At 40.0% G+C, this 12808-nt stretch overlaps 1 protein-coding gene across 23 annotated transcripts in view; it reads left to right on the plus strand.

Annotated features, from left to right (window-relative positions):
* DMD (dystrophin) overlaps positions 1–12808 on the plus strand; it is a 2044659-nt gene that overhangs the window by 1793745 nt on the left and 238106 nt on the right. For all 23 annotated transcript variants that reach the window (XM_044996713.1, XM_044997415.1, XM_045002732.1 and 20 more), the window contains one exon: positions 10915–11061. In XM_044996713.1, coding sequence (XP_044852648.1) covers positions 10915–11061 — 147 coding nt within the window. The remainder of the gene's footprint in view (positions 1–10914; positions 11062–12808) is intronic.

A 12808-nucleotide genomic window follows, 5' to 3' on the forward strand; every position in this document is an offset into this window, starting at 1 on the left:
CCTTTTCTGCAGAACTGCCGCTTAGCCAGTCAGTCCCCATCCTGTAGCAGTGCATGAGATTCTTCCGTCCTAAGTGCAGGACTCTGCACTTGTCCTTGTTGAAACTCATCAGATTTCTTTTTGCCTGATCCTCTAATTTGTCTAGGTCACTCTGGACCTTATCCCTACCCTCCAGCATATCTACCCCCACCAGCTTAGTGTCATCCGTGAACATGCTGAGGGTGCAATCCATCTCATCATCCAGATAATTCATGAAGATTTTGAACAAAACCGGCCCCAGGACCGACCCTTGGGGGACTCCACTTGATATCAGCTGCCAACTAGACATTGAGCCATTGATCAATACCCATTGAGCCTGAAAATCGAGCCAGCTTTCTATTCACCTTGTAGTCCATTCATCCAATCCATACTTCTTTAACTTGCTGGCAAGAATACTGTGGAAGACCATATTAAAAGCTTCGCTAAAGTCAAGGAATAACACGTCCACTGCTTTTCCCATATCCACAGAGCCAGTTATCTCATCATAGAAGGCAATCAGGTTAGTCAGGCATGACTTGCTCTTGATGAATCCATGTTGACTGTTCCTGATCACCTTCCTCTCTTCCAAGAGCTTCAAAATGGATTCCTTGAGGACCTGCTCCATGACTTTCCACGTACTAAGGTGAGATTAACTGTTCTGTAGTCCTCCGGATTCTCCTTCTTGCCTTTTTTATAGATGGGCACTATATTTGCCTTTTTCCAATCACCTGGGACCTCCCCGGATCACCACAAGTTTTCAAAGATAATGGCCAATGACTCTGTGGAAGGAAAAGGCCAAGGTAGAGACCGTCAAATCGTGGAAGTCAACAAATGGCTACGCAAGTGGTGTTGGAGAGAAGGCTTTGGATTCTTTGACCCTGGGATGGTGTTCCAAACAGGAGGAGTGCTAGGTAGAGCCAGGCTCCACCTAACAAAGAGAGGGAAGAGCATCTTCACAAGCTAACCTAGTGAGGAGGGCTTTAAACTAGGTTCACCAAGGGAAGGAGACCAAAGGCCTGAGGTAAGTGGGGAAGTGGGATACTGGGAGGAAACACAAGCAGGAGAGCACAAGAGGGGAGGACTCCTGCCTCATACTGAGAAAGCAGTATGATCAGTGGGTTATCTTAAGTGCTTATACACAAATGCAAGAAGCCTGGTAAACAAGCAGGGAGAACTGGAAGTCCGAGCACAGTCAAGGAATTATGATGTGATTGGAATAACAGAGACTTGGTGGGATAACTCACATGACTGGAGTACTGTCATGGATGGATATAAACTGTTCAGGAAGGACAGGCAGGGCAGAAAAGGTGGGGGAGTTGCATTGTATGTAAGAGAGCGGTATGACTCCTCAGAGCACGGGTATGAAACTGCTGAAAAACCTAAGAGTCTCTGGATTAAGTTTAGAAGTGTGAGCAACAAGGGTGATGTCGTGGTGGGAGTCTGCTTTAGACCACCAAACCAGGGGATGACGTGGACGAGTCTTTCTTCCAGCAACTAACAGAAGTTACTAGATCATAGGCCCTGGTTCTCATGGCAGACTTGAATCACCCCGATATCTGCTGGGAGAGCAATACAGCAGTGCACAGACAATCCAGGAAGTTTTTGGAAAGTGTAGGGGACAATTTCCTGGTGCAAGTGCTGGAGGAACCAACTCTTCTTGACCTGCTGCTCACAAACAGGGAAGAAATAGTAGGGGAAGCAAAAGTGGATGGGAACCTGGGAGGCAGTGACCATGAGATGGACGAGTTCAGGATCCTGACACAAGGAAGAAAGGAGAGCAGCAGAATACAGACCCTGGACTTCAGAAAAGCAGACTTTGACTCCCTCAGGGAACTGATGGGCAGGATCCCCTGGGAGAAGAATGAGGGGGAAAAGAGTCCAGGAGAACTGTCTCTATTTTAAAGAATCTTTATTGAGGTTGCAGGAACAAACTATCCTGATGTGTAGAAAGAATACTAAATATGGCAGGCGACCAGCGTGGCTTAACAGTGAAATCCTTGCTGATCTTAAACACAAAAAAGAAGTGTACAAGAAGTGGAAGCTTGGACGAATGACCAGGGAGGAGTATAAAAATATTGCTCAGGCATGCAGGAGTGAAATCAGGAAAGCCAAATCACACTTGGAGTTGCAACTAGCAAGAGATGTTAAGAGTAACAAGAAAGGTTTTTTCAGGTATGTTAGCAACAAGAAGAAGGTCAAGGAAAGTCTGGGCCCCTTACTGAATGAGGGAGGCAACCTAGTGACAGAGGATGTGGAAAAAGCTAATGTACTCAATGCTTTTTTTCCTCTGTCTTCACAAACAAGGTCAGCTCCCAGACTACAGCGCTGGGCAGCTCAGCATGGGGAGGATGTGACCAGCTCTCTGTGGAGAAAGATGTGGTTTAGGACCATTTAGAAAAGCTGAATGAGCACAAGTCCATGGGGCCAGATGCACTGCATCCGAGGGTACTAAAGGAGTTGGCAGATGGGATTGCAGAGCCATTGGCCATTATCTTTGAAAACTCATGGCAATTGGGGGAGGTCCCTGAAAAAAGGCTAATGTAGTGCCCATCTTTAAAAAAGGGAAGGAGGAGGATCGGGAAACTACAGGCCAGTCAGCCTTACCTCAGTCCCTGGAAAAATCATGGAGCAGGTCCTCAAGGAATCAATTCTGACGCACTTAGAGAAGACGAAAGTGATCAGGAACAGTCAGCATGGATTCACTAAGGGCAAGTCATGCCTGACTAACCTAATTGCCTTCTATGACGAGGTAACTGGCTCTGCAGATGAGGGGAAAGCAGTGGATATGTTATTCCTTGACTTTAGCAACGCTTTTGATACGGTCTCCCACAGTATTCTTGCGGGCACGTTAAAGAAGTATGTGCTGGATGAATGGACTACAAGGTGGATAGAAAGCTGGCTAGATTGTCAGGCTCAACGGGTAGTAATCAATGGCTCCTTGTCTAGTTGGCAGCCGTATCAAGTGGAGTGCCCCAGAGGTCGATCCTGGGGCCTGTTTTGTTCAATATCTTCATTAATGATCTGGAGGATGGCGTTGACTACACCCTCCGCAAGTTTTCAGATGACACTAAACTGGGAGGAATGGTAGACACGCTGGAGGTAGGGATAGCATACAGAGGGACCTAGACAAATTAGAGGATTGGGCCAAAAGAAATCTGATGAGGTTCAACAAGGACAAGTGCAGAGTCCTGCACTTACAACAGAAGAATCCCATGCACTGCTACAGGCTGGGAACTGACTGGCTAAGCGGCAGTTCGGAAGAAAAGGGCCTTGGGGTTGCAGTGAACGAGAAGCTGGATATGAGTAGACAGTGTGCCCTTGTTGCCAAGAAGGCTAACAGCATTTTGGGCTGTATAAGTAGGGACATTGCCAGCAGATCGAGGGACGTGATCATTCCCCTCTATTTGACATTGGTGAGGCCTCATCTGGAGTACTGTGTCCAGTTTTGAGCCCCATACTACAAGAAGGATGTGGAAAAATTGGAAAGAGTCCCAGATGGCAACAAAAATGATTAAGGAACTGAGCTTGGAGCTTATAAGGAGAGGTTGAGGGAATTGGGATTGTTTAGTCTGCAGAAGAGAAGAATGAGGGGGGATTTGATAGCTGCTTTCAACTACCTGATGGGGGTTCCAAAGAGGATGAATCTAGACTGTTCTCAGTGGTAGCAGATGACAGAACAAGGAGTAATAGTCTCACGTTGCAGTGGGGGAGGTTTAGGTTGGATATTAGAAAAACTTTTTCTCTAGGAGGGTGGTGAAGCACTGGAATGGGTTGCATAGGGAGGTGGTGGAATCTCCTTCCTTAGAGGTTTTTAAGGTCAGGCTTGACAAAGTCCTGGGTGGGATGATTTAGTTGGGGATTGGTCCTGCTTTGAGCAGGGAGTTGGATGACCTCCTGAGGTCCCTTCCAACTCTGATATTCTGTGATTCGGCCATCACATCAGCCAACTCCCTCAGCATCTGGGATGCTTTGCATTCAGCCCCATGGACTTGTGCATGTCCAGCTTTTCTAAATAGTCCTTAATCTGTTCTTTCAGCACTGAAGGCTGCTCACCTCCTCCCCATACTGTGCTGCCCAGTTCAGCAGTCTTGGAGCTGATCTTGTCTGGAGACTGAGGCAAAAAAAGCATTGAATATTTCAGATTTTCCACATCACCTGTCACTAGGTTGCCTCCTCCATTCAGTAAGGGTCCCACACTTTCCCTGACCACCTTCTTGTTGCTAACACACCTGTAGAAACTGTTCTTGTTAACCTTCACATCCCTTGCTAGATGCAACTCCAATTGTGCTTTGGCCTTCCTGATTACACCCTTGCATTCTCAAGGAATATTTTTATACTCCTCTCTAGTCATCTGTCCAAGTTTCCACATCTTTTAAGCTTCCTTTTTGTGTTTAAGCTCATAGAAGATTTCTCTGTTAAGCCAAGCTGGTCCCCTGCAATATTTGCTGTTCTTTCTGCACATCGGGATGGTTTGTTCGGGCACCTTCAATAAGGCTTCTTTAAAATACAGCCAGCTCTCCATTCATAATGAAAATAACTTGCTCACATTGAGGAGTAATTTACATCTTGAGTAGTTTCATTGATTTCGTTGGGACTATTTGTGTAATACTGCTAAGTATGTGTATATGTATGACAGAGGGCCTTTAGTTTGGTATTTTGTTGTTGTTGTTTTTTTAACAAGGAACTTGTTACAATTCTTTAAATCTTTCTTCTGTAAAAATATGTACCCTGCCTTTTTTTTAATTAAAGGGGAAATAGTAAATGAAAGAAATATGAAGGCATGAGAAAACTGAAGGGAATTGATAATTCAAAGTGCAATCACAATTATATCAACTTCCATCATACTGAGGCTTCCAAGCTGAAGGTCCGTTAAATCTATGTCAAGTTAATTTTTTTATTGGGTTTCTCTTTGAAGTATGTTGTAGCTGATTATAAACATTTTATAAGTAAAGGAAACCAAATTTGGAGAGAGGATGTGTTCATCAGCCTATAGATGTAAATGTGATAGTTATATAAGTAGTTCCAATACAAAAAAGACAAATAATTAAAATAATTCCTTAAAACAAAACAGAATTAGAGCTAACTTCCTCTCACTCCACAGCTAAAATATCTCAGACCTGGTCTATGCTTAAAATTTAGGTTAACCTAGCTACCCCTCTGAGATGTACTTAGGCTGATCTATGTCCCAGCATAGACACCATTGGGTCAGTGGAAGAATTCTTACATCGACTTAGCTTCTGCTTCTCAATGGGGGGGATTAATTACAGAGGCAAAAAATAAATCCTCCTTTCAATATAGAAAGTGTCTACACTGTGGTGCTACAATATCACAGCTTCAGTCTGTAGAGTCTGTAGCATAGTCAAGCCCATAGTTGTGGGTTTATGTACTCTAGGAGAAGTAGACAAGTTATCACTAATAATGTATCTTGCTTAACTTGGTCTTTTAAATAGCTAACTTTTAAAAAATACAATGTCCTATGGAGTTCAGATCTTAATTTGGACAAACTTTTCTTTTTTTCTCTTGGTTTTTTATTTGTAAAATTATTTGGATTAATTATATATCAATAGATCATTGAATAAGATTTTTTTTGTTTTTGTTTTGAGTTGCTGTGTGTGTAACAAGTTAATAGAAATTTTAATAAAAATACAACATTAATAATTGAACTCAGAGGGACATATTGGAAAATCAGCATAAGTAAGCATAAATCAGTGTAATTCACATGCAGAAGAATGAGGTTGTAGCAGGAAAAGCAACTATTAGAAGGGTGAAATATAAAATAAATTGTGTGCAGGGAGGAAGGGTGTAGATATGCCATATCTTAGGCCATTCTACAACCTCGTTATGCCTTGGTTGCTTTTCCTGCTACACATTCACACTTCAGCTCTTTCAACATGTAGAAAAAACACTTTCTTACACTTATTTCATCTTATCAACTGGTTTGTCTAGATAAGAATAAGAGGTCATGGTTAGGTCAAAAACACATACTAGCTAATCACAACATTTCCTCAGCCTCTTCTTAATCTAGAAAAACCCAATGTGACCATCTATGTCACTTTCCATTGGGCCCAATATTTCTGAGCCAATTTTAGAGGCAAATAATTACAAGTGCAATTTTGCACATATAGAAATAAAGACCAGTATCTAAATATCTGAACTTATTCAGTTATGCCCCAGGTCAGCAAAGCACTGAAACATGTTCTCAAGTCAAGTTGAGATTTAAGCACATGGTTAAAGTTAAGAATATGCTTAAGTGGTTTGCCTGAACTACTGTCTTCAGTTAAGGTCTGATCCTTCTTCCGTTAAATATAATGGCAAAAATACCATTGTCTTCAATAGTGCAGGATCAAGTCCTTATGCCCCAGGGAATCTAAAGGCAATTTAGGGTGCTGATGTTTTTCAACAAATATTTTTAATGCTGCATAAACATATACATAAGATTAACTGGAAAAAAAGATTACAAAGACTACAGAGTTCAAAGGTTTGTCCTTAGTTTGTACATGTGCAAACTTTATGTGGACTATTATCTACTTATTTATTAAGTAAATTAGACTTAATTTACTAAGTCTTGCTTTTTGCAAAAAGGTCACCTATGAGAATTTTCATATGCTTTGTCAATATAAATTTCTACATACATAGGACATCCATTAAAATGATTATTGGGCTTTTCTATGATGTTAGATTGGTTAGGTATGTTTTTTGTCATGAGAAATGCTGAATTGACTATAATGGATGTGGTAAGAGCTGAGTTCACCTCAGAGTTTGACACAAAAAAGAACATCCAAAGAAGTGGGTATTCACCCACGAAAGCTCATGCTGCAAAACATCTGTTAGTCTATAAGGTGCCACAGGATTCTTTGCTGCTTTTACAAATTGAGAGTCAATAATCTAGATTTCCCATTTAATTCAGTCCTGAACAATTAAAATGGTCAGTTCTATTTTTCTGTCCTAACTGAAGTTTGTAACTTATTCCCAGTAACCAACATTAGAACTCCATATAACTGAATGGAATAGGAGAAACACAGTTGAATTGGCTGACCAGAGGTTTGGCTAAAAGGTGGAATTTTTCACTATAATCAATGTAATTTGGAAGGCCCAAATATGTCTACAAGGATTTAAGAATAAAATGGCTTATACGATTGCTAGTTTTCAAACGATGACTTTTAGTCACTTACCAAGGGATGTCTGGAACATGTTGGCAGGAGAACAGAATCTTCTTTTTTCCAAGTTGTGTATTAAATCAGTATTAACAAACTGGAAATAGAAGCGCTTATTTGAATTATGTGCCCATACTTCCATTCACCCTATTTCTCTTTTCTGTTTGGTCAGTGAATTGGCCTGAATTTTATTTGTAGAGTAGTGAAATGGAGGGGGTGGGGGGAGGGAGTTATAAGTTCAGTCCAGTGAACAATGAAAAAAACATTTGAATTCTGCAAATAAAAGTAGAAAATGAAATCTGTAGCTGTTTTGATGTAGATATATTAATACATGCAAAGCAAATAAAGCATCTTCCTGAGTGCATGAACATAGCATGGCATTAGCTCATAGTATATTGTCTTGAACCTCTGAAGTTTTGAAAGGATATACTTCAGAGGGGTTTTTTTTCTTTCCTGATTTCCATAGTTTATTGTAATATTTCCCCAGGGATGTTTGAAACTGAAAGTTTTTTTTAATCAAACTTTTTTTTTCTCCCTTCCACATACTCAATTGATATTTCTCAAGATATCAAGTTGCTAGCGCTGAATTTATTTTCTGGATGAGGGTGGGATGGGGTATTTATTTAAAGAATATTTCACATATGAAATATTATATGGACTATTTTTATCAGTAAATAAATGAAAGGTAAGATAGTTACATATAATTTACTGCACATGAAATAATATATATGCCAATATTCACTCTGCATATCTATATTCACTAAGACCCTAATCCTGCAAAGACATATGCCTGTATTTTACTCAAAATCTTACTGGCCTCATTTTTTTTCTTCACATGCTTAACTTAAGTACATATGGAAGCTTTTGCAAGATCTGACTGCAACTGCCAAATTCTGCCCTCATCTCCACATCGTAAGCCAGATTCTCTCAACTAACAATAAAATATAAATCAGGAGTAACTCCAATGAGCTCAATGGAGTTTCACTGATGTCAGACTTGTGAAAGGGTGAGGTGAATAACATTCCTTGCGTATAATTTAGCGTGATTTTTGCTTTCAGGGCACTTAAATCAGTCTCCTTGCTTGCGTTTCAGAATAAACATTGTTTGAAATCAGTATGTTTTTCATGTTTGTTTCAGTGGGCCATTAAAGAACATTTCACTATATGCTGGGGGGAAGGAGAGAGGCATTAACTAACCACTTAAATTTATCTGTTAAATTCAGTCCTGCTAACTCATAAGCATATGAATCTTATTGAAGTCATGTGAGGTATTATAATTAATTGAGTCAGAATCTAGCTTTTGATTGAGAGTCATGGACAATATTTAGGAGATCTATACCCTATTGTCAGTTAGTGACATTTAACCTTTCAAGTGCCTGAGAAAGTCTGAGTAATGTTAAGCTGTAAGCACTCTCAAGTTTCAGTCAGATATTGGTTATTCATGGAATAATGTTCACAGCTAATTCTGGTAAAGAAATTTCTAGGAGGTCATTTCAATAGTTTAATTGTCCAAAATAAGTTACAGATCATATACAATAAAACCTCAGAGCTATGAACTCCAGAGTTATGAACTGACCAGTCAACCACATACCTCATTTGAAACTTGAAGTATGCAATCAGGCAGCAGCAGAGACACCCCCCACCCCAAAAGGCAAATATAGTACAGTACTGTGTTAAATGAAAACTACCGAAAATAATAAAGGGAAAGTTTAAAAAAAGATTTGACAAGGTAAGGACATTTTTTTCTGGGCTTGTTTCATTTAAATTAAAGGCAGCATTTTTCTTCTACATAGTAAAGTTTCAAAGCTGTCTGAAGTCAATGTTCAGTTATAAACTTTTGAAAGAACCACAATTACATTTTGTTTAGAGTTATGAACATTTCAAAGTTACAAACAACCTCCATTCCTGAGGAGTTTGTAACTCTGATGTTCTACCATATGGTTTATATAGCAAAATGCACATACTCAGAGACAGAAGGCAAGGCTAATATTCCAAGGACATTATCCTGCCCTTGTGCACAGACATCACATTATCCAAAGTGCACCTGAAAATGACAGAATTTGTAATCTTAGAAGTGACTCACACTGTGTCAAAATGTACCAATATCATGTTAAAGTTCCCTAAATGTCTCCTTAGTAAATACAGATATGAAACACTGTAACAGGTCAAAGATCTGCACAGAAATACCTCTCCACAACAGATTGTCATGATGTTTTGTATGTGAGGTCAACGTAGCAGCACTTTGAGAATGTATAGAGATGCATTGTAGGAGCTTCCTCAAATTGTTATTGCCTGGTTTGAAATAAAGTCAGTTGGAAGGTTTTTGGTTTCTTTGTTTTGCAGTGATATAGATCAGTGGTTCTAAAGCCGGTCCGCTGCTTGTTCAGGGAAAGCCCCTTGCGGGCCGGGCTGGTTTATTTACCTGCCGTGTCCGTATGTTCGGCCGATCGTGGCTCCCACTGATCGCGGTTCGCCGCTCTAGGCCAATGGGGGCTGCGGGAAGGGTGGCCATCGCATCCCATGCCGCTTCCCGCAGCCCCCATTGGCCTGGAGTGGTGAACTGCGGCCAGTGGGAGCCGCGATCAGCCGAACCTGCGGACACGGCAGGTAAACAAACTAGCCCTGCTCGCAAGGGGCTTTTCCTGAACAAGCGGCGGACCAGCTTTAGAATCACTGATATAGATGACTTTTAAAAGCATTTAATGAAATTATTAACATAATAATATTGTTATGCACAGTTCTTTCAGGTGATGTAAGCTTTATTTTTTTAAAAAGAAATTTACAATTCACTACAAAATATTAAGGGCCACATTGTGGCTGGCCCTGCATCCACGTGGAAGAGGATGAAGCCCTTTCTCCTAATCCCCTTTCATTCATATACATGCTCCAGGCACATTGGATGAAATCATGGCTCTGTTGAAGTCAGTGGGAGTTTTGCCATTGACTTCAGTGTGGCCAGAATTTCCCCCCTATGTGTCTAGTTGCTCCGTGTTGGTATCACCGGCAGCACTATCGCCTCCAGAGGTCTAAGGCTGAAACATACTGACCCAGCACAATAGGGCACAAATGTCACATGTATTTAAAGGGTCAGGAAACAGCTGCTAAAGTGACTGCTCCCTTGGGAGCCCTATGAGAAAATCTGGCTGAGTTGGCCAAAATTTTCCTTGATGATCCTGCTTAACATGCAACTACTCAAATGCAAGTTGTGCCTGGAAGGCACAATAAAGGCCTTGCTATATAAAAAGAATTTAGATATTCATGATCAATATGTTCCTTCCTTTCTGTTTGGGGCTCAGAACTAGAGCTGTGTGAATTACTGATTTTACAGTTCTCTGGCTAAACCAAAATGTGTTAAGGGGAAAAAACAGATAGTAGGTTGCAGTTGAATGAAACAGTTTCATTTTAAAGGGTTTTTCATCATTTAAAAAACACAATGGAGGTAAAATTCAAAACAAAGTAATTTCAAATAAAAAATTCAAAACATTTCATTTAAATGTTCATTCAAAAAAAATCAAAACTAAACATTTAGTTGAGGGTTGTTGTTTTTTGTTTTGTTTTCTCAGTCTGAAACAATTCAGTGGAATCAACACAAACTTTCAAAATGTTTTCTGTTGACCTGAATCTACATTTTTCAGTTTTAAAAAATTGCCAGAATCTCCCTTATGGTCAATTATCAAATAATGGAGACCATAACTTTGGAGATTATTGTTTCTATAAACATACCGTTTGTTTCATTCACACAGGTTTACCGAGCAGAAATTGCACCCATTAAAGAAAATGTGAATCATGTCAATGACCTTGCTCACCAGTTCACCTCCTCTGATATACAGCTTTCTCCATATAATCTCAACTGCCTGGAAGACCTGAACACAAGGTGGAAGCTTCTACAGGTAATATTGCCTTAATCATTTTTGAAGCTCTGCATTTATGGGAACATGTTTTTTCTTGTGTTTTGTGTTTTGTACCAGTGGAAGAGCTATGAAAATATGTTGAGTGATAGAGAAAATTGTTGCTATGCAAATTACAGTGTGCATACCTTTTAAAAAAAAAGAGAGAAAAGAAAAGCTGATACTGTAAATGGTTTTCCTCATATATTTCTGACCACCCAAATCTCTCTTTCACAAGAACATGATAAATTGAGCGAACCCTATTAATTGTAGATAATTAGCATGTAGCCCATGTGTAATTAAAAGTATGCTTCTAGCTGGTTGCTTAAAATTCTCAGTTCAGGAACAGAATTTTTTTTTTAAATTTCATCACCGTAAAACAATTATAAACACCAAAAGATGTGCATTTGTTGCAATTTACACTACCATGTATTTCATATGACAATTTTATTGTGGGTTAGGCATAGCCAGTCTTCACAGCTCTTTTGTACAGCATATGGAAGATTGACTTTAGAGAGTTTATTTTCACAACTCCAGTGCGTTCTCTTTTCTGTTTAAATTACTTCCAAGGACATTAATTTTAAATACTTTCCTGTACAAGCAGCTTAGTGATCCTGTGCAGTACATCCATTAAAATCACACCTGTGGAATCAAATATAAAATTACAAAGCATTATATTCATTAGTCATTGGCAGAATTCAGTAATCCTATTAAAGTAATCAAAAAAGTGGATTTTATGAGTTTGCTTTTAAAGCTGAAAAAGTATTACAATATTTTATCACATCAGGATGAATATCAAATTTAAATGAAAACAAAAATTGAAAAGATTATAGAACAGGTTTTACAGAGCTGTACATCCACTTAAGTTTAGTTATTCTTCATTATTTTCCAGCAAAACCATCTAATATGTATATATTACAGATTTTCTTTTACTTTATGCAAGTGACCCCCAACTTAGATTAATGGGTGACGTGTATGTGTGCATGCGCAGATGTATTGCAATGTGTTGCATTCCAAAGTCTGTGAGAAACTGTAGTTAGTGTATTGACTTTAACAGGGACACGTTAAAAATATGTAAGTAGGTAGGAAGTGAAGGATAAGCCTGGAATTGGATTGAATAATGTAAAGCGTTGATTCTTATCATAAGACTTCAGATTTTCATGGATAAGAATAAACCCCTTCCCTCTTTTCATGCACATGATCAGAGATGACCAGTGCCTGCCGATAGCATATGTGGCTGGGGGGATGGGGGGCAGAGTGAGGCCAGCCGGCTTCAGCAGTGTTCTTGAGCATGCTCAGTACAAGCCAAGCAGCAAATTGGGAGGGGGGGCACATGACTGCACATGCCCCACCCCCCATGCATCACCTTTGTATGTCCTCTGTGCTGTTCGTGCTAACGCTATTTCCTCTAGCCAGTGCACCTGTGTCATCATACCATTCAAGCAGGGTACCTGACACATTAACTGATTGCTGCTTTGTGTCCCACAAGAGATCCCAGATATAGGTCTCTTCAGCTTTTCCTTCTCCAAGAATTTGTCTCTTGTTCTTTGCCAGCTGCTCCTGCAAGCCCTCTATCTTCCCATATGCTTCTCTTGCTGGCTCATTCTTAGCAGCAGGCTCCATTCCTAATGATCCTATGAGCCCTTCCACTAGCCAATCTTCCTCCCAGACTGGCCTGTAGATTTTCTTCATCACACAACTATAGTCATCGATTCCATGGGTGCTCTGGGACTGGAGCACCCATGGGGAA

The sequence above is a fragment of the Mauremys mutica genome, chromosome 1 (assembly GCF_020497125.1).
Source record: "Mauremys mutica isolate MM-2020 ecotype Southern chromosome 1, ASM2049712v1, whole genome shotgun sequence".
Lineage (NCBI taxonomy): Eukaryota > Metazoa > Chordata > Testudines > Geoemydidae > Mauremys > Mauremys mutica.